We start from the raw sequence: 23,889 nt of genomic DNA on the forward strand, positions 1-23,889 counted from the left end.
CGAACGGCGAAGTTCAAGGTCTCTGGAGGCACTTAAACCGGAAATAGATTGTTATCCACGCATGTTAATATAGATTCAATAATTTTCTAACAGGATTTCGGTTCTTTTACCACACCGGAAACAATACTACGAAAAGTAACTCATCTTTGATATCTATTAGCGTGATTCGAATTTTCACAATTAATTTAGAAGAACGCAAAAGACTCTTATGTTATAGACGACGATGAGTTAGCATTATTGAAAGTTAATTATTGTTTCCATACATCTACAGTGAAACTATGCTTACCAAGGTCACTTGCATGAAACTAAATACAGGAAATAGCTCAATAAAACCATTTCAATTCTCTGTCATCTTTTCTGGCTTTGGACTAAAAATTTGAATAGGTTCCTTATCGTTAAGTGATTGGTTAATTCTGTTCAAAAGAACCCTGTTAGCAACCCTGGCATTTTTCTGGGAACACTGTAAAACATTTCGAGTCAGACACTGTCATTTTGTTTAATTCAAGTTTCATATCTATATACCTTTAATTCCCAGAGGTGATTAACACGTCGATTTCTTTCCATAGTGTCCAGACATTAGTCTGATTTAACACGAAATTCTCATGACTAATCTTACATGGTAATGTCAAGCAGCTAAAGGGGAGAATTAAAAATCAGATCCTAGGGTGTTAAGGGTTGATTGATTTGTACAACAGCTGTTTTGAATTTTGTGATTGTTCAATTTGTTTTTTGACTCATTGTCGCCATGGTAGCTCAAATGAAAGTTGTGTTATTTTATATTTATGTTCAGTTGTGTTGTCACCGGATTAATGAGCCTTTACTAATTTGAAATATAATTGACTAGTTCTATCTTATTTATCAGATAAGAATAACTCGGAAAAGATTTTATAGCTGCCAGCGACTGAATACGAAATAACAATTCAAAGATAGCTTGAAAAGATAACCTAGAACCACAAAATGATAATGTTATGCCGTTTCATGTTCTTCCTTTTCTTCTTTATTTATTTATTTTTTTAGTAATGAATACCGATCATCCATGCAATTACAATTACATATTTTTCATTTTAACTTTAAGGGTTTTGAGTGGTAAGGAGAAGGGAACAATATTTCTAAGAAATTACTAGAATTTTTTTCTGCATCAAAATGATGAATTTTCCATAACCTTTTTCGAAATCGATGAATGAGACAAAGTTATTTGTGCTTAACTTGCATGTGCTATTCCCACGAGGCTGCTATCAATTTAATCATCATCATTCCATTTCCCTCCTCTGAGAAGTAAAGCCTCAGGCTTCAAAGTTATAAATAGTGTCAAAATGCTCTAAAAAATTTAGGAACACTAATATGCTGACGCAAATTCGCGGTCGCGATTTTTGCACTTGTTAAGTATGTGATGCTAAAATCATACGTTGGCTATCGAGGAACAAATATCGTCGTCGAATCGCCTCAATATCTATATCATTAATTATTATCTATGATATTTTCCCAGACCGGTGCACCGTTTGGAATTACTTCAGGGAATCGTCGCTTCTTTTTCTAACCGTCCAATAGTATCGGCTCATTGGACAGGCTCGCCCCAAAAATTCACCGCCAATATATATTTCTTTAAACAAGACTCCTAGCAACATCGGATAAAGAGTACCGGCAAATTCATATATGGATTAAAAGTGTTTAGCATGAGTACTTGTTCATTATTATTCATGATCGCGGTTTGTGTCATTTGAGGAAAGAGGTTAGCCGGGTCACGCTATCTAAACTGCACCTGCTGTGTCCTTTACTACTTATAAAGGGGAAACTTAAAAAAATTGCGATTTCCAAGAAAAAGTCACATTTATCTCCAATTGGTAATAGTTAAGGAAAACCGAGGGGAAAATTGGGACCCTTTCCGCAGAATCGTTTGCAATTTTCTCTTGCTAAAACCTGTGAGAAATAATTCATTGACTGTTCATTAGATTTCGCCTCTGGGGGTGGGGGACTGGAGGATTTTGATTGTCTCATAATAAAATTAACTCTCCCCCCCTTCCCAAGGCTTTGAAATATTTCTATGATCCTGGCTCCCTCAGTGGGAGTTAATGGGCAGTCAATTTTCTATCATACTTTATTGGTGATGACTGATCCCCGCTTCGTTCCCCAATGGAAACCCCAATGATCCCTTGAATGGACAAAGTTGCCATAGCTATTCCTGAGGACAGAGTTGAATAACGTAGACGCATGCGCTAGGTTTTGCCGCGAGTTTGAGTCGTTCGCATGGTTGATTTCCTATTCTGTTGCTTCGAGGCGTCGTTTTCCCTGCCGCTTTTCTTTACAGAACAACCTCCAAAAACTTGGTACACCCCCTAAAAATTTCAAAAAATTAATCTTCTCCTTAAAAACTCTGGAATTATGAGTTCCTCGGGTTTGAATTTTAGACCGAGGACACTTGAGCCCGTGTTGTTGACCGCATACCCTCTGACGTAATTTCATTATTCAGCTCTGTCATTCCTGAGAAGACCTGGGTATGACAAACAAGTTGCATAGGAACAAAAATGGCGGACGTCACGCCTCCGTTTTGCAATGTCATTGTTATTATCCAAGTTTTTAAGTTGAAAAAATTAGCATCAAGGTGATGTAAACTGGAAACTTCAGAGGGATCATTGTTTTCTCTCAGATACGTGTGAAGACGTTCATTAGAATCGTGCTAGTCAATTGGACTTTCAACATCCGCTTTCGACCTCTCCTAGCTAGCTAGGTCAGGGGGGTAACGAAAGAGGGCTAGTTACAAATTTGAGAGCCACTTTGTCAACGAATGCTAATGAGTGCATTTAAAATTGGAAGAGAGTTAAAAAAAAAAAAAACAACGAACAAGTAAAGGTGAAGTGAATTTTTTCTCTTTGTGTATGAATGTGCCAAGTACAGCCTTCGCCACTGCAGCTCACGTAACCTTTTAAGTTATTTTTGCAAGAGAATGACTCATCAAAAGCTTCTTAGTAATGATGATAATAATGATAACAATAATCTTGATGATGTTAGTAGCAATAATGGAGGTAACAAAAATAATAATGATGACTAACTAGAATACTAGCTGGAAATACTTTGCAAAAATTGGTTTTAAACTTTTTTGAGACCTTCAGTGCCGAGTTACTTCCAACTGAAATGTTGCAAATTTAATTTTTAGAGAAACATGATCCAAGTTCACACTTCAGTTACATGTGACATATTTTCATGTTACTCACATATTAACCTGAATTTTCATATATTTAGCATGTCCAGGAATGCTGAGGAAACCAACAATATGCTGGACAGATGGGCAAAAGTTTTTGACAAAAGGTGTGAAAACATCAGCCAATCATAGAGAAGAAAAATATAGTTATAGACCTGCCAAGGGTGTTGTACATGACAAGTACATAGTACAAAGTAATAATAATAATAATAATAGTTTAATATTTGTAGTGCGCAAATTGCATTTACATATGATCAAATGTGCAAGTACAAGCTATTGCATCCCTTCAGTCCAGATCCCCTACATATAACAGGTCATTTCACAGTTGTGTACTTAGTTTCCAAGCCTTTGATTTCGAGCAAGGCTGAAGGTGACTTTGTTGTTATAGAGACCGGTAACTAATTAGCATCATGATAGCAAAGTACTTTACATTTGAAAAGCAATAACATTTGTAACATAACGAGGTCACCCTTAGCCTCACTCCTGTTTAAAGGCTTGGCAACCAAGCACGCAACTGTAAAATGGACTATTTCCAAGGATAAGCAAAATTAAGCTAGCCAAGCCATTGATAGGAGCCAGATTTCCAAATGGGAAGGTTCTGACACAAGCCTTGTTTCACAGAACCTCTCTCCCCCCAAAAGTACAACCCTTTAACTCGCAGAAGTGATTAACATGAACTTCTCCCTACAATATCCATACATTATCCAGCAAACAGGTAATAAGAATACTCAAACTTATCAGGTAGAAGTTGTTATCCTGATCTAGCACCAAATTCTCATAACTAATTCATAAGGAAAGATGTAGCAGTTAGAGGGGACAATTAACAATCTGATCTTGGGAGTTAAAGGGATAAATAAGGTAAAGTCTGTCTGGAGCAGATCCAGGGGTGGTTTAGGTTGAACCCCCACAGATCATTCTGTTAAACACTGGAAATCATGTTTCCAAAGACCTTAATTTCAAAATCTCACAGGGGGTAGGTATGCCACTGGACCTTCCGTAAGGGTCTATTTTCAGTAGACAATTCTCTGAACCCCCCTTGACCAAGTCCCAAACCCGCCCCAGTCTGTAGCTGAGCATGTTGGCCCAACCAGCTTGAACTTATTTACAGATTCCTTAACATGAAGTAACTAGGATTATTACTACTCCCCCCTGGATGGGATGCCAGTCCAAGGTCCAATGCAAGGTTATCTCCCAGCATTTTTGTCAGGCTTCCCTGACAATTCACTTGTACCCATTTATACTACTGGTCGGAGAAAGGAACTGAGACGGTGAAGTGTTTTGCCCAAGAACCCAACACAATGAACCAGGCCAGGTTTCAAAACTCAGACCTCTCAAATAGAAGTCTGGAGCCCACTAACCATTAGGCTAGGCTACCAAGTCTTCTACCAAGAGTTTAAATGGTTATCAGTTATCTCTTAAGGAGACTTTTAGAGCCCTGTTTGACTGAGTGCTGTAACACAAAAGTAATTGCATAAATTACAAGGAGTCAGTTAGAACTTAAGGTCAAAATAAGTAAACTGCTTGAAGAGCCCAGGAAAATAAATTGCAATCACAGAATGAAAGTAAAGCAGTCCCAGGTTAATTTGACTCAACTGAAAATTAAACAAATTGCTGGAGTTATCTGTTGGTACTCCAAGCTGAATTTTTTTCAGTCACCATTTGGAAACTTAAAATCATAAAATAGTCATTAGATATAGAATGATATGACAACTAAACCACATTGCTTGTCTTGGAGTCAAAAGTATGGCTCGCATTGGCTTTTGGGGATTCAACTGGCCATTTCTTTTTGGTTATGTGTTCTGTGGATATACAAGTCTACTTCTAACAACACAATAGCTTAGTATATGTGCACGATCCTTCGCAGTAAAGCACTATTTAAGCAATAGTGAAAATCAGACCTGAAAAGAATTCAGGCCTGTACAGGATTCGAACCACTGACCTCTGCGATACTAGTGCAGCGCTCTACCAATTGAGCTAACAAGCCAACTGGGAGCAGGTCATCAAATTAATTCAACATAAACCCGTAGATGATAAATCAAACAACAAAGATATGAAATACATATATGAACTGCGGTTATGAAACGTATATGTGCACGATTTATCATCTACGGGTTTATGTCGAATTAATTTGATGACCTGCTCCCAGTTGGCTTGTTAGCTCAATTGGTAGAGCGCTGCACTAGTATCGCAGAGGTCAGTGGTTCGAATCCCGTACAGGCCTGAATTCTTTTCAGGTCTGATTTTCACTATTGCTTAAATAGTGCTTTACTGCGAAGGATCGTGCACATATACGTTTCATAACCGCAGTTCATATATGTATTTCATACAATAGCTTAGTGCTAACAATTCGGGGCTAATTTTGCTCTTTCTGGTGTTTGTTACAGCCTTGCAAAGCCAGTGCCAAAGACTGTAAGTACAGTTGACTGTCTACCGTATTACAAATTGCTATCTCAAAAGTTAAATTGTGTTTTGTGGAACTATTTTATTTATCTGGCTTACACATGGAACTCAGAAACTTGAAAAATCTGGAGTTGGGGATAGCCACAAATAACTACTCATTAGAAGCCAGAAGGCAGCAGAAACCTGCCAGCTGTCAGACCATTTTAAGCCAGCTATTTTATAACTTATGACCAAGGACAAAAAATAAGTATTTTTGCACCTATTCTGATATCAATTAGAATGTCCAGCTAAAAAATTTATTCAAATATGTCCCAGAATTCTGGAAATCATGTTTCAAAGAGTTTCAAATTTCATGCCTTCAGGTCCCTCTAAAAGACCAGGACAAAGGGAAATAGATAGAAGAGTTACGTTTAACTAAGATTTCATTTATCACTCTTTCTGTCATTTATTGTAATCTAAATTGCAAGTATAGTCAGGTGGCTATGCTCAAATCATTTCTCACATATATTAAATTCTCTCTAACTTTGAAAAAAATTTGAGAGATACTTTGTTTGAGCAGTGTCTCAACTAGTTAGTCAGCTAGTCAGCCACTCAGTCACCAAGTCAGTCAGCCAATCAGTCAGCCACTCAGTTAGCCAGTCCGTCAGCCAGTCAGTCAACCAGTCAGTTAGCTAGTCAGTCAGCCAGCCAATCAGTTAGCCAGTCAGTCAGCCAGTCAATCAGCCAGCCAGTCAGTCAGTTAGTCAGCCAGCCAGTCAGTGAGTCAGTCAGCCAGTCAGTCAGCCAGTCAATCAGCCAGTCAGTCAGTCAGCCAGCCAGTCAGTCAGTCAGCCAGTCAGTCAGTCAGCTGGCCAGTCAGCCAACCAGTCTGTTAGTCAGTCAGTCAGTCAGCCAGCTAGTCAGTCAGTCAGTCAGTCAGCCAGCCAGTCAATCAGCCAGTCAGTCAGTCAGCCAGTAAGCCAGTCAACCAGTCAGTCAGTCAGCCAGCCAGCCAGCCAGTCAGTCAGTCAGCCACTCTGTCAGTCAGCCATTCAATCAGCCAGTCAGAAAGTCAGTCAGTCAGTTAGTAAGTCAATCAGTCCGTCAGTCAGCCAGTCAGTCAGCCAGTCAGTCAGCCAGCAAGTCAGCCAGCCAGTCAGTCAGTCAGTCAGGCAGTCAGTCAACCAGTCAGTTAGCTAGTCAGTCAGCCAGCCAATCAGTTAGCCAGTCAGTCAGCCAGTCAGTTAGCCAGCCAGTCGGTCAGTAAGTCAGCCAGCCAGTCAGTGAGTCAGTCTGCCAGTCAATCAGCCAGTCAATCAGCCAGTCAATCAGCCAGTCAGTCAGTCAGCCACCCAGTCTGCCAGCCAGTCAGTCAGTCAGTCTGTCAGTCAGCCAGTCAATTAGCCAGTCAGTCAGATAGTCAGCCAGTCAGCCAGCCAGTCAGCCAGTCAGTCAGTCAGTCAGATAGTCAGCCAGTCAGTCAGCCAGCCAGTCAGTCAGTCAGTCAGCCAGTCAGTCAGTCAGTCAGTCTGTTAGTCAGCCAGTCAATTAGCCAGTCAGTCAGATAATCAGCCAGTCAGTCAGCCAGTCAGTCAGTCAGCCAGCCAGTCAGTTGACCAGTTGGTTAGCTAGTCAGCCAGCCAGCCAGCCAATCAGTTAGCCAGTCAGTTAGCCAGCCAGTCGGTCAGTTAGTCAGCCAGCCAGTCAGTGAGTCAGATAGCCAGTCAATCAGCCAGTCAGTCGGCCAGTCAGTCAGTCAGCCAGTCTGTCAGTCAGCCAGTCAATTAGCCAGTCCGTCAATTAGCCAGTCAGCCAGTCAGTCAACCAGTCAGTTAGCTAGTCAGTCAGCCAGCAAATCAGTTAGCCAGTCAGTCAGCTAGCCAGTCGGTCAGTTAGCCAGTCAGTCAGCCAGTCAGTCCGTCAGTCAGTCAGTCAGCCAGCCAGCCAGCCAGTTGGCCAGTCAGCCAGAGAGTCAGCCAATCAGTCGGCCAGTCAGTCGGCCAGTTAGTAAGCCAGCCAGTCTGTCAGTCAGTCAGTCAGTCAGTCAGCCAGTCAGTCAGTCAGTCAGCCAGTCAGTCAGCCAGTCAGTCAGTCAGTCAGCCAGTCAGTCAGTCAGTCAGTCAGTTAGCTAGTCAGTCAGCCAGTCAATCAGTTAGCCAGTCAGTCAGAGAGTCAGCCAATCAGTCGGCCAGTCAGTCAGCCAGTTAGTAAGCCAGCCAGTCAGTCTGTCAGTCAGTCAGCCAGTCAATCAGCCAGTCAGTCAGCCAGCCAGTCAGTCAGTCAGCCAGTCAGTCAGTCAGCCGGCCAGTCAGCCAACCAGTCTGTTAGTCAGTCAGTCAGTCAGTCAGCCAGCTAGTCAGTCAGTCAGTCAGCCAGTCAATCAGCCAGTCAGTCAGTCAGTCAGTCAGTCAGCCAGTAAGCCAGTCAACCAGTCAGTCAGTCAGCCAGCCAGTCAGCCAGCCAGTCAGTCAGGCAGCCACTCTGTCAGTCAGCCAGTCAATCAGCCAGTCAGAAAGTCAGTCAGTCAGATAGTAAGTCAATCAGCCAGTCAGTCAGCCAGTCAGTCAGCCAGTCAGTCAGCCAGCAAGCCAGTCAGTCAGTCAGTCAGTCAGGCAGTCAGTTAACCAGTCAGTTAGCTAGTCAGTCAGCCAGTCAATCAGTTAGCCAGTCAGTCAGCCAGTCAGTTAGCCAGCCAGTCGGTCAGTAAGTCAGCCAGCCAGTCAGTGAGTCAGTCAGCCAGTCAATCAGCCAGTCAATCAGCCAGTCAGTCAGTCAGCCACCCAGTCAGCCAGCCAGTCAGTCTGTCAGTCAGCCAGTCAATTAACCAGTCAGTCAGATAGTCAGCCAGTCAGCCAGCCAGTCAGCCAGTCAGTCAGTCAGTCAGATATTCAGCCAGTCAGCCAGCCAGCCAGTCAGTCAGTCAGTCAGTCAGCCAGTCAGCCAGTCAGTCAGTCTGTCAGTCAGCCAGTCAATTAGCCAGTCAGTCAGATAATCAGCCAGTCAGTCAGCCAGTCAGTCAGTCAGCCAGCCAGTCAGTCGACCAGTCAGTTAGCTAATCAGTCAGCCAGCCAATCAGTTAGCCAGTCAGTTAGCCAGCCAGTCGGTCAGTTAGTCAGCCAGCCAGTCAGTGAGTCAGATAGCCAGTCAATCAGCCAGTCAGTCAGTCAGCCAGTCTGTCAGTCAGCCAGTCAATTAGCCAGTCCGTCAAACAGTCAGTCAGCCAGTCAGCCAGTCAGTCAGCCAGCCAGTCAGTCAACCAGTCAGTTAGCTAGTGAGTCAGCCAGCAAATCAGTTAGCCAGTCAGTCAGCTAGCCAGTCGGTCAGTTAGCCAGCCAGTCAGTCCGTCAGTCAGTCAGTCAGCCAGCCAGCCAGCTAGTCAGCCAGTTGGCCAGTCAGCCAGAGAGTCAGCCAATCAGTCGGCCAGTCAGTCAGCCAGTTAGTAAGCCAGCCAGTCAGCCAGTCTGTCAGTCAGTCAGTCAGTCAGCCAGTCAGTCAGCCAGTCAGTCAGTCAGCCAGTCAGCCAGTCAGCCAGTCAGCCAGTCAGCCAGTCAGTCAGTCAGTCAGTCAGTTAGCTAGTCAGTCAGCCAGCCAATCAGTTAGTTAGTCAGTCAGTCAGTCAGTCAGTCAGCCAGCCAGTCAGTCAGTCAGTCAGCCAGTCTGTCAGTCAGCCAGTCAATCAGCCAGCCAGTAAGTCAGTCAGTTAGTCAGTCAGCCAGTCAGTCAGCCAGCCAGTCAGCTAGTCAGTCAGTCAGTCAGTCAATCAGCGAGCCAGTCAACCAGTCAGTTAGCTAGTCAGTCAGCCAGCCAGTCAGTAAGCCAGTCTGTCAGTCAGCCAGTCAGTCAGCCAGCCAGTCGGTCAGTTAGCCAGCCAGTCAGCCAGTCAGTCAGCCACTTAGTCAGCCAGTCAGCCAGTCAGTCAGTCAGTCAGACAGTCGGCCAGTCGGCCAGTCAGCCAGTCAGTCAGCAAGTCAGTCAACCGGTCAGTCATTTGTGTCTTTTAAGATAAGGGTACTGTAATGGTTTTTCCACTCTAATTTCTGATTTGATATTGTGTTGTTGCCTTGATTTTCAGTTGACCCTTAAAAGGTCAAGCTCATTAGAGCTAGAGGATGTTCAAGAAGATGTTAGTGAAGATATTGACATGGGTAAAGGCTGTATGTCTGATAGCTTTCTTGTCAAGTGGAGTGGAAATTGATAGAATTGTATGTTACATCCATTTAAACTTTCACACAATCGCTCGTATAATTACAGACGAGGACGTGGTAAAAGAAAATATTTAATGAGCAGAACAAAGGCTCAGCACGTGCGTTTTTAAATTTTGTACATTTCCCAACCATGGTCGGCAAAACAACAATGTGAACTCACCAGAATTTGCGTGGTCTTAGAATAGAAACTCCGACGGCAAAATATCTAAGTTTCCAATTCGAACTCAATGCTGCTCACATGCGTTGTGCTGAGGTTGGGGTAGAGAAGAAAACGGAAAACACATCCAGCCATTGGTAAAATTCTAGCTAAAAATGCAATTTAATTTTTTTATCGACGTCTTCCTCGGCGTTGCCATCCTAACTGCTTAACGTCCTTAATCTTTTGCGACTCTACGACCCAATCGTGTGTGAAAAAGAAGAGGTGATTAGGGAGTTGGATCATGGTCTCTTTTTGTAATCCCAGACGCTGGCCATGTGCTGACACCTCCGATACCTCAAGAAGATAAAGGTACTTCACATAGGTGTGCAAGACACGGGAGAGAACGCAGCAAAATTTTGGACCAGAAACCAGTCAAGCCTGCCAGATCCATCCAACCCACACCAGTTAAACCTGTTAGACAAGCCGGCTTCCATGCACCCACGCCAAAAGAAACATCTGTCAAATCTCGAAACAGAGTTGAAACGTTGGTAAGTGACTAATTATATGGTTTTAAACTTAACAATTTAAGAATAGCTCAGGTTGAACCAGAAAACTAAAATGCTGTAATATCAAAATATTTACCCTTAAATTCGATTATGACAGACTCTTTCCCCAGAAAATAATTGCATTATCAAACAGACAAGTGATGAGAATTTAAATATCAGTATCAATTGGGGAATTATTATTCGATCCAATACTGATCTCCAAACTTACTTCACGAGAATTGTATGACAGACACAGTAAGGAAAATTACTAATGAGATCTTAAGTTTGAAAGTGTTCAAAGTCTTATGTAACGAAGTGCTAAAGGTGTGGTCGAGAGGGTCGATTTTTCTACTTTGAAAAAGTATCAGTAAAGTATTTTAAAGTTTTCAGTGATTATGATGGCAAATTTAAAGCGATTTTTTCACAGGAGCATCCTGCACTTAAAGGAGAAAAATGTCCTCAACTTGAAGTTAAACAGGAACTCGTAAAGGAGCAATCATCAGGTAATTAGCACGAGTTTTTACTTAGTTTTCTTTTGACGTAAGAGACTGAGATTTTAGTGTTATTAGACTTACCTGTTTGACCACTTTGGGTGAGAGTCATTTAAGTGTTTAACACAAAGAGGTAGAATAGAACATAATGAGATGTAAGTTAAAGTAAACTTCAAAGGCGGTTTTTGGAGAAAACTGTTGAATACTTTGTTGTGGTACAGATCAGGTTGGAAAGCGGGGGAGGTTAAGAAGTCAGGAAAAGGATCTCCACAGTTATTTGTACATTTTCACGCGTTTTTCGCTTGCTTTTTCGGTCGTCTTCATCGACTAAGATTTGTTAGATTGTTGAATGGGGACATAGATTGACAAATTACACTCTCAATTGCAATAGACCATTTTACAGTTCTGTACTTTGTTGCCAAGCCTTTGATTTGAAGTGAGGCTGAGGTTGACTTTTTTGTGATAGAGACCAGTATTTAGTTAGCATGATAACAAAGAAATTTGCATTTGAAAAGCAGCAACATCTGTATCATAACAAGGTCACCCTTAGCCTCACTCCTGTTCAAAGGCTTGGCCACCAAGCCAAAACTGTAAGAAGGACTATAGCTCTATTCGCAGGAACCTGGGTTCAAACTGGTTTCTGATGAAGACGTCTTCTTATATTAATCCTTAAACTTACCAAATTATTTTCCTTTGCCTTTGATCGGCAGAGATCGGACCGTTACTCCCTCCATCCTTCCCTAAGAGACAAAGTTCTTCCAGTCAAAGAAAGTCTTTGCAAAGTGAACGCGCCACAGAATCCGTCAAACCAGTTGTGCCGGGTGGGGAACCAATCACATTGGAGGTAGCTAAGGTAAGACATGCTAAAGGCATTGCTGCTTATGACGAATTTGAGTGAGTCCCGCTGACTTTGGAGTTTGAATCCATTCGGGACACCCCGATAATTAATCTCCGCATAGAACACTTGCGACATAACCGATCCCGGGAATTTCTGGCGCTTTTCACATAAAGTAATTTTTCATTTGAGTGCCGCAAGTTATCCGGAATTTTTTTCTTTCTTTGCCTGGACTTCGCATTGTGCCAACTCCAGAATCTTGCGCCACCTTCTGATTCAAAAATCTCAACTGATTCAAAACTCAAACCAAACGCGTCTTCGTTGCTCGTGTTTTCCGCCCTTTCGGGCTTTTTCCTTGTTTCTGTTTTAAGCTCTCAGTGGCCCCACGTGTTACTTCCATGTTGTCTGATTGGACAAACTTACCATCGAGTTCCCTGTAGCTCAGTTGTTAGAACCTCTGGGCGCAAAATAGGTCAGTACAGGCTGGGGTCGGGTCTGACTCATCCCCAGTCGCCTCCAAAAAGTGCGCGGCTCAGACTTCTCTCCCCAATTCTACTCGCGTTGGTTGCCTCTGCTTTGAAGACTGGTTTTAGTTTGGGTCCTCAATAGGTACTCACCCCCAGGAGTGACCAAAAAGTAATTATCAATAATGATTTCCAACTGTAAAGTTGATGAAATTGAAGAAAAATGTTAACTAGAGAGGATGTGGTTTCATTTACCACCAATTTCTCAGAGCTGAAATTTTAAGAACAGTACGACCGTCACCGCAGAGCCTTGATAGTTATATCTTTGGAGTGGAGAGGTTTAAACGTCCTTTTAATCATTTTCCAGGCCCTCCGTGTGTTATTATTTGGAACACCGTACACGTCTTTCAACTTGGACTGGAGAAGACAGCACATCAACTTCTTTTCGCAAAAGTCTTACGCTCTAAGCTTCCATAAGGTAAGCTTGGAGGTAAAGGGGGCTGATTGTTCGTGAGACGGTTAGCGCTAACCTGAGCTTCAAATGTAAACTTGTTTTGGAGTTTGACTTTCCGTGTGTAAAGCATATATGGGAGCTAAATTTTTGTGGGATTTTTTAGTTTTCATTTATCGGGCAGATTTGAAAGAAAACGATATGAATAGTAAATTTGTCTTAAAACTGAAAAAAAAAAAAAAAAAAAAGATTTATTAAAAAAATACTAATTCTCACAAAATCGAGGCCTAGATCAACTAAATCTTCTCATGAACAACATGGCCCAATGTATTATATAGAGTAATTTCTTCCCTTCCCCCCTCCCCTCGCTCTGTCACTCACCTCAGATCTTCCATCCGTCCAATATGGCGACCGAATATTCGCTGCGCTGAATCTCGTGCTTGAAAACACGAGTTACCGCCTTCAAGCAGGCTAAGAAATGTTTAGCAGTTCCGACAAATATTCAAGCATATTTTCACGCCAAACGGAGGCTATCGTTAATGTATTTTACGCAATCGCTTCCGTAGTTGGGGCCTGACGGGATCATGGCATGTTTGCAGGGATTTCTGTTGAGATTCTTGTTGTACGACCAGCCATCCATTGAACACGTGAAAAGGTAACTATAACGTTAATAAATTAAACGCAAGTTAATCAGATGGGGTTTAAAATCTCAAGGTAAGGCTGTAGATGGGGTCAGTATTTCCGCGAGTACACTGAAATCATTGGTGGATTAAAAATGATTTTTGCCGTAAGGAAATTGGCAATTGCTCCGCATGGATTGGCATTTCATCTTATCTTATCGACTGGTTTGAATCGTTTTGTGTGTACCAGATGCATATCGAGACTATGTTTACACATCTAAGGGTTGTTTGGCGACCTGGAAACGATATGTTCTGAATGACTGCTTGTAAGAAAGAGATGAGTGAAAAATGTGTGACAGAAAACAAACGCAAGCCAGCTCCAATTCAACCAACCCTCTCAGACTAAAGTGGCTCCCCGAATGTGAGCACGGATTTTTTTTTCTTTTCTAACCATTTTCACTGCATTACCGCAGTAGGGTAGGACTAGAACGGAACATATGCAAACCATGCGAGTAGTCAACCCAATAAATCCCACCCATCCCACCCCAGGGGAGCATGGGACATCCATCACACAGTAATCTCGTGCGTGGGAAATTAACGTGTCCTACCTCTAACCCTGTAGGAGACGGGACCTCCATTTATTCTTCCCTATCCGAGAAGACTAGAATATCTAACCATTTCTTGATGTTATAGAAAGGTAGCATATTCTTCTCAATTATTTTAAGACCTTGAGTGTTGGTCCGGCCGGGGCTTGAACCTTCGACCCTCCCGCACAGCAGTCCAGCGGTCTATCCACTGAGCTAACCTGGAGGTGAATTCCGAACAACGAACTCTAAAAAAAACTGAGGTCAGATTTTGCTCTGACCACAAACTGTGACGAAGATAACTGCCAGTAACTAGTCGAATTGCGATTATGCAGTGTCACGAAATAAGGTGAAATTTTGTTTGAACCATCAGAATAGCTATTTTGAAAAATAAAAATAAAATTGCATTGCCAGGGTTTCGATCTACTCGTATAAAGAAATGCTGAGAAATGCTTGAATGGGTGTGATATCTGGCTCTTTGGTGTTCTGTCCTGTAGTATGTTGAGACCCATGTCGTCTGAACGTCAGAATGCGCTAATTACAGCCATGACGAAGATCCTCTGGCAAGCAGGAGGCCAACAGCGTGCAACGGTGGTACTGTGAGTGTTAGAAGTTGTAATGAAAGATTTATTCCTTATGTCACGAACGGGGGACAACGAGAAAAAAACAAAGGCAGAGTTCCCTATGGGGATTCGAACACAAGGAGAAGTCGTTCACGGGTCGGCATAGAGCGGTTTTTGATTGATTATAGTAAAACCAAAACCAAACTTGACAACGGTCAATCAGGGGAGAAGAAAGAACTTTTACGAGCCAATGAGAACTCAAAGTAAAAACAGGCACACCGTCTAAAGCGCGGGAAAACACGGCTGAACGAGTCGTGATTGGTTTCAGTATTGCATCTGATTGGTTGGAAGAGTGGTGCGAGTTTTCTTGACCGATCACAGAGCAAAAGCAAAACTAAACCGGGGTAACCCCGGATTACGTGCGAAACTCGATTGAAAGGTGCTCTATCAGTAAATTTATATATCTGACGTCCAGTTTCTCAGCTTTCAGTGGGTAGACACTCGGTACGCATCTCTCCGTTTTCCAATTTCACATTGAAATGGTGAACGCTTGTGGTCGATAAACGTTTTATTTCAGGCCGTGCGGCGAGTGTACCTGGGCAACAATGGATGACTATAGAGAAGATCAGCTAACGGAAAAGGTGCACTTACGGTTTAATTTTTATCAGAATATCTTTATTTCATTTATTCTACAGTTTGTGCGCCTCACGTCCAGACTTCTTCGCAGCGCGCCAGCCACCATTTTTTTTCCCGCTGGATTTTGGACTCGCGCGACGAACTTTGTCAAAAAGGAGACTGTCTATAGTCTAGTATAGAATTAGAGTAATCCTTCAGGGAGAACAGGGCTTCTCTGACCTCTACCACTCAGAATGTTTCATTTTATTATGGCCACCAGCCTTTTGGGTATTGAGTAGGCAACGAAAGCGCAAAAAGTTTTGTCATTGCTCACAAAATCTTAAAGATTAAAGGATTTTAAGGAAACAAGATTCTGATCTGAGTTTTTTAATTTTTATAGCTTCATCAGTTCAGATTTACCGAGTTTTCCCATCTGGAAAGATTCATCAAGAAGCACTTGTCTTTTGTAAGTATTCGCACTGTCTGATTCTAGTTTTTTTTTTATGGAAAATTGAGGGAGGTATGTTTACTTGATGTTTGTGTTTACGCCGGGGAAGCATTGGTTTTTTTTGTTTTAGTTTCTTTGGTATTTAACACCTCTTGTAGAGCGACCCGGCTAAGTTCTTTGTTGGAGCGATCTGACTCTCGCAAAAGTGATCTGATCAGGGGCGATCAGTCCATAGGGCGGAGTAACCGTAAACCAGCATAGAGCTACTTCGCCCCTCTCGATCAGCTTTTACGTTCGTTACTTCCCTCTGCGATTCCCGTTCCCTTTCTCTCTTTCTCGTCTGTGCTTTGCTCTTCAGTCGTCCTTAAACTGTTAACATCTTAATGTTTTCTTTTGTAGTTTGAAAGCACAAACGGAAATGGTTGCATTCTGTTTTTGTATTCAGTCATTCTGTCCCGATCAATTGAAAGGTACGCCATGGATGTGTTGTAAACATTCTGTCACTTAACAAGACACGCGTGCTTTTAGAGCTGTTTTCTATTGAGTATCGCAAGACCAGAACCAACGTCCACAACGACCAATCATAAGAAAGGAAAATACCATAAAGAGCCAATGAGAACTCAAAGTAAAAACGACCAATCTGCCTAAAGCGCGGGAAAACGCGGTTGACCAAGTTGTGATTGGTTTTAGTTTTGCATTTGATTGGTTGAGAAAGCGCGGGGAAACGCGGATGACCAAGTTGTGATTGGTTTCAGTTTTGAATTTGATTGGTTGAGAGAATGGTGCGAGTTTTCCCTGGACCAATCACAGAGCAAAGTGAAGCAAAACCAAAGAGATCTCGGATTACTTGGACATTCAATTGAAAATTGCTCTAAAAACCAGGAGTAAACGCACGTCACAACCTTGTTAGAAAAAATCATAGAGTCTGGCGGCCCACCACTGCCGGTGCCTATCCCAGTTTCTGGCACATGAAACGACTGCGGTGTTTCTCTTCCCCCCTCCCCCCCCCCTGGATGGAATGCTACTCCCCACAGCAGGTTACCCCCTAGGATTTAATTTTCTTCCCAGCAATAAATCAGCAGATCAACCCGACCAGAACTCGAACCCAGATCCCTCGATCCGGAGTATAGCGCGTGAACCTAAACCACGTAGCCAGCACTTTTCCAACTTACTCAGCATTTCTAATCTTTGTATTTATAGGGTAACTGAGGATCTAGGAGACCCACATTTCACTTTGATGGGTCTTCACGACTCGTGCACTCAGGTAGGAAGTTCGCGCAAACAGTTCAACATGGATCTTTTTCAAATCGCTTCCAAGATTCCCAGGGTGTTTTCTTCTGATCAAAGGAACTCAATGCTTGATTTCGTGAACGTAAGAAATTGTTCTGCTTTCCTAATCTGTTTGGTTTCACCCTTTAGCTCCCAGAAGTAATTAACTTGTAACTTCTCCCTATAATATCTACATATTATCTTGCAAACATAGAATACTAAAAGTTGTTCTCTTGATCTAATACCAAATTCTTGTAACTAATTTACAAGGAAATATGTAGCAGCGAGAGGGAAGAATTAGCAACCAAATATTGGGAGTTAAAGTGTTACTGCTATTGTCTTTCACAACACAGGCCATGGTTAACTTGATGCTCACCGGCAGAGCAGCCGCTAATGTCTTCAACGGTGATATCGAGTTCAATAAAAGGGGACGAAAACTGGTAAGGGGAAGAAAACTGATTTGTGATCGTTTGTTTTGTTCCCGAGCTCATCATCTGATCAGTTGTCATCGCGCCGCTAGTAGAGCTACCCTCCCTACCCTCCTTACCTTCCCTACTCTCCCCACCCTCATTTCCCGCCCTACCCTCCCTACCCCTTACCTTCCCTACTCTCCCCACCCTCCTTTCCCTCGCTACCCTCCCTACCCCCTTACCTTCCCTACTCTCCCCACCCTCCTTTCCCTCCCTACCCTCCCTACCCCCTTACCTTCCCTACTCTCCCTACCCTCCTTTCCCTCGCTACCCTCCCTACCCGCTTACCCTCCTTACCCTTTACCTTCCCTACCCCCCTTACCTTCCCTACTCTCCCCACCCGCCTTTCCCTCCCTGCCCTCCCTACCCCCTTACCTTCCCTACTCTCCCTACCCTCCTTTCCCTCGCTACCCTCCCTACCCCCTTACCCTCCCTACTCCCTTACCTTCCCTACTCTCCCCACCCTCCTTTCCCTCGCTATCCTCCCTACCCTCCCTACCCTCGCTACTTCCCTATACTCTGAGGAGTACAGGGCACCGGAGCATGCCATTTTAGCTGTTAAATAAAATTGCCTCTGAAGAAAATTAAGCTTTGAAATAATAGTTTTGCCTAGTGAAGAATTATCGTAACTTCCCGTGTTACAACGGATATGGGCGAATCTTATTACCAGCTGCCTGAGCATTCGATTGGGTTAAACCCTTTGCACCCTAACATCAGTGTGCATATTCTCCATACTTTTCTTCATACACTTTCTTTGGTACTGACAAGGAGAATTTATTTAACAATCAAAGCTTGTTAGGTTGGTGATCATTTCCTTTATTCCCATGACCTTATGTTTGATTCAGGGGGGGGGGGTGGGGGCGATACTGTGGGAGAAATTACATGCTTATCAGTCTAATGAATGATTCAGGGGTATTAAAGTAAGAAGAAATAAGATGCTGATCACTCTAAGGGTTTCAAGGTTTAAGTAGTTCTGACTCCCTTCTGCCATGTTTGCTTTACAACGGATATGTCAAACTCTAAAAACCCACCCTTGACGAGTAACTTTTCTCTTCTTATACACAGTCCTATCCGCTAAATGGCATTAAAGGTCGGAGTGAAATTGGATTTTTATCTATGAAAGAGCATCTTGATCCCAAATCTTTTCAGGTAATATGATAATACAGTAGAACCCCGCTAACTCGAGCAAGATCTGATTTCCCTCGGATTTGACCCCATTTTTCCAATCACTTACTATCAGCTAACTCGAACTCCAAATCCCCGTTGACTCGCACTAATTTTACTTCCCTTTGTCCTCTTGTATTTAAAGCCAGTTTCTTTTTCGCGTAATCGCTTTTTACACTCAGTTTACCCTCAGTCGCGCTTGTCGCAGTTCTCTATTTTAGGAGTATTCAGTTACTTGCTATTGCATTTTTATACAAGGCCTTATTAACGTAAGTATTTTATTTTCCATTTCGCTATGTTTGTATTCATTTTTCTGTTTGTAATTTGTGTATTTTAGATAACTTTCATTTCTTTTTTTTTTTTAGTTTCAATTTACTACCACAACTCGCTCTGTAATAGATATTTGGGTCGGAAAGATAACGTTTTCTCAGTTATAGTCCTTATTCAGGGGCGGATCCAGGATTATTTTGAGGAGGGGGTGCACCACGAAAGAATGGCGTAACTGACTGGTGACCGGACGTTAACAAATTGTACTAGCAGAATACCACTTGTATTAGAAAGCCGCAGGTCATCTCAGGGGGGGTTGCGCCCCCCCTGCACCCTCCCCCTAGATCCGCCCCTGTTATTATAAAGTTCTTAATCGAACTTAAAGTACGAAAGTTTAACGAGTTCGAGTTAGCGAGGTTCTAACCTACTGTACACCATTTGGCCATGTCATCTCAAAGCTCCTTTAGCTATTGGGACAGTTTACTGGTGCATACAAGACATAACGTGTTTCGTCCCACTGACCAGGTTGGCAGCATGCTCAAGACTCCTAAGTTTCCAGTCTGGGTGGTGAAGACGGGTGAACGTTACGGCGTGCTGTTCTCACTCAACAAGGAACTCGTCAATGATTGGTCAGTCGAGGGCTTATCAATCTTTTAAATTCAAACAAGTTGTAGAAGCTAAATGTAGTAGATAAAAGTATCCTTAATGGCTAGCAGAAAAGTTATTTAAGTTGAGCGTTACTATTAGCTTCGATACTCTCTATGAGTAGTTTTAGAGAAAACTCACGCCAGCCTCTCGCTTCGGCTTATCAAATGAAAACTTGCAAACAATCGTGACTCTAGGTAGTTTGCTTGCTTTTACTTTGAGTTCTCGTTGGTATCTTGTGGATGACATTTTTCTTTGTATGGTTATTTTTGGTTTTTTGTCGTGCACCACTCAATCGGAAAGCACTTTTAACTCTAACTCAGTCATTTCCATAAGAAGGACCTGTGGCGTTGTTATACGTCGTGGCGCTGAATTTCTGTTTCTAGCCTCGGCTGCTGTTGTTGTGCCTCATTCTGAGGCAAGACGCTTTCTTCTCTCGGTGTCTCGCCTCTTTATAAATTATGAATGCATGAATGGATTACCTAGCAATCATTTCCTAATGGTGGGGAGCGGGGAGGGGCGAGGGAATGGGGGAAGGGGAAGGGGAGGGGAGGGCGGGGAGGGGTGGAGGTCAACAGGATTTACTTGAATCTATTGTAAACTTAGATTATTGAGTCGGGATTTCTATCGCGCGTTAGTTGATCGGGGCGAATCCCGAATATTCCAATTGTTTCCGCATAAATCTACTAGTCGTCCAAAACTCGACAACCAGACAGGCTCGTAGTTTTTATTTATTTTGTCTACAACCGCATTCTGATCTACCGCTCATTTCACTCACCACCTATCATGGGATAGGTAGCGTGTAGTGCAGCCAATCAGATTGTTGTATTTGTGATAGAGCGCTATTAGATGTATGCTAATGTACTCTTAATTGGCAGTACTTCATGAAGCTGTTTGTATTCAATAGAAAAGTAAAAACCGGTGAGGTAATGGCTTCTTTGTATGTCTTTTGCTAATTTGGTTTTCTCGTTGTCTTTTCAAAGGAAACTCGAAAGGAGATTTGAGTTGTTGTACTGTACTGGATCAGCTAAAAGAAACAATGGTGCCGACGAAAGTGTATTTATTATAGGTACCAAAGTGTTTTCAAGCCCTAAATCCCCTACGATCAACACTTTTGAAAATGATGTTTGCATTACAATCTCCTCTAAGATAATTTTAATTACCCTTAAAAACACAGTTTTTGTATCCAGCTGAGTCGATGATTGTGTCAGTCAACACTGAAGTCTTCCTTTCTCAGATACGAGAGATGTGTTCAGCCCCGATGACGAATTCGGTGAAGAACCATCTGAAGTGGAACACTGTATTAGAACCAAGTAAGTGGACTCGGCCCAGGACTTATGAGTCAGTCGCCGAAATACGTGAAACTACTGGTATTGTTATGTTGGCTGAGGGGTACTGGGTCTATTGCTAGAGCGCATTCTGAACCCTTTAAACACGAAGGCGCGCTATATAAGGAAGTCTTCCCTGGGAAGACCTGGGCTCATTTGTCACTCACCGTTGACGTGTGCGGGTCAAATTTAATTGCTGGTAGACGAACAAAAGGAGCTAATGAGATATCTATTGTTTACTTCCACCAGCATGGTGGCATGAGGTAACGTGCGAACCACCTACTTCGATCTCAAATTTACCGCCACAAATAAAGAAAGTTTCCATTGGAGAAAGGAAATACAAATCTCAAAAATTCTTGTATTGTGACGAAAACATAAAACAATTTTGAGGAATGCGCCCGCTGTTCACTGCTTTGGAGTAGCTGTAGCTCAAGCTGACTTGACTCTTAAGAGTTCTACATCACACGACGGTTGATTGACAAATGGTCCAGTGGGACCTAAGGCTCCTTTTATCGCGCGCCTTCGTGTTTAACCTTGGACTGATAAGCATCTAATTTCTCCCGCATTATCGCCCCCCCCCCGAATCAAACATAAGGTTCTGAGAATAAAAGAAATGATTGCGAACTCAAGAAGCTCTTGATTGTTAGACAAAATTCTCTTTGTCAGTGCTATAGGAAACGTATGAAGGACAGTATGGAGAATATGCATACTGATGTTAGGGTGTAAAAGTTTAGGTGTCGTTACTAATGAAAACCATAATAATCACGGCGGCCAATCATAGTGAAAGAAAATATCAGTAGAAGCTGCATGCTAAGAACTCAGAATTAAAACAAGCAAATTGCCTTAAAACGCGGGAAAACGCGAGTTACAAATTCGCGACGGCCTAGCTCACTTGAGAGTTCTCTGTAGCTCGGTGGCAACGCATTGTGGGGTGGAATCCAAAGGTCTGAGGCTCGAGTCTTCGTGGGAGACCCAGATCGTTCGTTTTCTTCCGCCCGAGACAAAATAAATAACATCCCTTTAAATATCGTGTTGAATTTGAGTTTCTGACAAGGGGAGTTTTTTTCGCGATTTTTCAGGACAATCCCAGCATGCACAGAGAGAACCAGTGTAATTAAAACCAAACGTAGGATACGGTTACATTAAAAATTTCGGAAAACACTGTATAGCTGTGTAGTGTGTCTTGCAATGTTGCAACTAATTTGTTTTAGCAATTTTGTCACTGCTTGTGTATGTTGTAAAGTTTACGGGAAAAGTCATCAACGTTTCATTGTTGCCGGTATTATTTAAATCGCTGTCAAACTTCCTTTTCAGATGGCCAGGTGCACTGATTGAAGTAAAGGATTAAAGAAGCTAAACGCAAGTAAAAGGACCATTTCAGGGTTCTATTCTGCAAGGAATAGCTTGAGCTCGAGTGAGAGCAGCAGTATCTTCATGGCAACAAGCTTGTCGTTACATAATCACGCAAGGGTCACGTGATCCGTGTTAGGGCTGTGTGGCGCGGTTGAGACCTCACAAGACAAGAAATTCGCTACGAAGGAGACCTTGAAGAGTGATATCAGCTTGTATTCAAGAAGAACTCTCGAGGAAAACCCTTTGTAATTCGTGAAAACGATTTCAGTCTGAAGCAACCAATTTCAAGGTGCTAGTCTTCTGTTGCCGGAGTCATTTATGCAAGGTTTCCGTTCTTTACACCTATACGGCTTGATCATGCACAGTTCTTTGTTCAGAGAAAAACGTAGCGAAAACAAAGGGTTCGATTTAGTTCCTTTGTCATCTTTGCTTCCTCTGGTCCTAGATACTGATCGACACAATTTAATTTTGTTCGATACGTTTCTTGTATCAGAGCCATTTTAAAATGAGTGTTGAAAGTAATCGAGAAAGGATTGGTTTTGCTTTTATTACTCTGTGAATGGTCGCGCCTTTCTCAACCAATCAGATGCAAAACTAAAACCAATCAGGACTTGGTCGCCCACTTTTTCCCGGGCTTCAAGCAGTTTGCTTGATTCACTTTGAGTTCTCATTGGCTAGTGATAACGTAAACCTTTGTCTTAATTGGTTGGTGGGATTACTTTGGTGTTTCGACACTCGGCTGAAAACTGCTTTAAAAACCCTATATGCGAGAACTTCTGCAATAAGGGATTCCGTAAGCTAGAATTTTTCTTATGGCGCCATATTGCGAGAGAACAGAAGGAAAGACGAGGAATTAGAGGATGACTTCGTCTCCGACCTTTTACCGCGATATAGGCGTTGTGGCCGGTTTTAATTTGAGTTTTTTTCCTTAAGGCATTTTCCTTTCTTCTGTTGTGATTACTTTGGTTTATGCTTTACGACACTCAGTCGAAATGCGCACTAATGCAATTGATTCATTTTGTGTCACCCTTTCACTCACAAGATCTGATTCGTAATTCTCCATACTGTCTGCCATACAATTCTTATGGTGTTAGTTGGGAGAATTTTTTACTGGATCAATCAGAAATCCCCTTGTTGATATTTCTTTATTCTCATTAACATGTTGGCTTAATATTGTACCAATTGATATGGTAAGGAGAAATTCTGTCTTGGTCACTGCTGAGAGTTAATGGTTAAGTGACGTCAGTAATGGCACTGGAGTTGTGAAGGTTCCTAAGCGATGTGAAAACCAACCTCGCTCCCAGGGTCTCTCATCTTCCTGCCCCCTGGAGCGAGAGAAGGGGCGGGAAGATGAGAAACCCTGGGAACGAGGTTGTGTGAAAACTTAGTTTTAAAGAGAGCAATTCTTATTGTAAGCAACCCTGAACGAAGTGTCCCGAGGCAGGGAAACGGGTTTTGTGTGTGTACATAGACGAACAAATACTGTATATGAATTATTTTTGGGTAAAGCGTACTATTTTTGTGAAGGTGGTAAACACTGCTTGAATTTCCTATTTAAATGTGTATGAATATTACATTGCTTATTTAGATTTCCATGAAAAGGCAGTGTGAAAGAAAAATATTTTTGTTCAAATGACAATACAATAGTTGCGGTAGAATCCCTCTACCGCATTGAAATTGTGGCCGTTAAAATCTCCATTTACTGGTTTATCTCAAGTTCTGGCGAGACTGATCTCTCAGTTATCAAAGTACCAATATTTGACCGCGCTGCAGATTAAGTTTTTGTCTTTCATCACCAGACTCCCTCTAGCAATCGGTCGCCAGAACAAAGCAGGAGCCTGGGCCGACCTAAAGCCCA

At 42.5% G+C, this 23,889-nt stretch overlaps 1 protein-coding gene across 5 annotated transcripts; it reads left to right on the forward strand.

The window, feature by feature from the left end:
• The first annotated feature begins 2,501 nt into the window (after positions 1–2,501).
• On the forward strand, positions 2,502–23,713 carry LOC111330604 (inactive ubiquitin carboxyl-terminal hydrolase MINDY-4B). Of its 5 annotated transcripts, none has more exons than XM_088728211.1 (20): positions 2,502–2,847; positions 3,238–3,303; positions 5,581–5,605; positions 9,648–9,720; positions 10,244–10,467; positions 10,892–10,966; positions 11,662–11,808; positions 12,622–12,732; positions 13,272–13,360; positions 14,407–14,508; positions 15,050–15,113; positions 15,488–15,553; positions 15,935–16,005; positions 16,736–16,907; positions 17,158–17,244; positions 18,340–18,423; positions 19,231–19,334; positions 20,334–20,419; positions 20,588–20,663; positions 21,993–23,713. In XM_088728211.1, exons 2-20 carry the CDS (start codon positions 3,239–3,241, stop codon positions 22,024–22,026), a joined length of 1,755 nt encoding a protein of 584 aa, XP_088584337.1. In that variant the 5' UTR covers positions 2,502–2,847; position 3,238; the 3' UTR covers positions 22,027–23,713. The 5 variants fall into 5 exon arrangements, with proteins under 5 accessions (XP_088584337.1, XP_088584335.1, XP_088584336.1 ...); XM_088728209.1 differs by having other exon boundaries at positions 2,523–2,599; XM_088728210.1 differs by having other exon boundaries at positions 2,524–2,599; positions 10,892–10,967; positions 11,666–11,808.
• Positions 23,714–23,889: the final 176 nt, after the last annotated feature.

Source organism: Stylophora pistillata, chromosome 7, assembly GCF_964205215.1.
Source record: "Stylophora pistillata chromosome 7, jaStyPist1.2, whole genome shotgun sequence".
NCBI classification, from domain to species: domain Eukaryota; kingdom Metazoa; phylum Cnidaria; class Anthozoa; order Scleractinia; family Pocilloporidae; genus Stylophora; species Stylophora pistillata.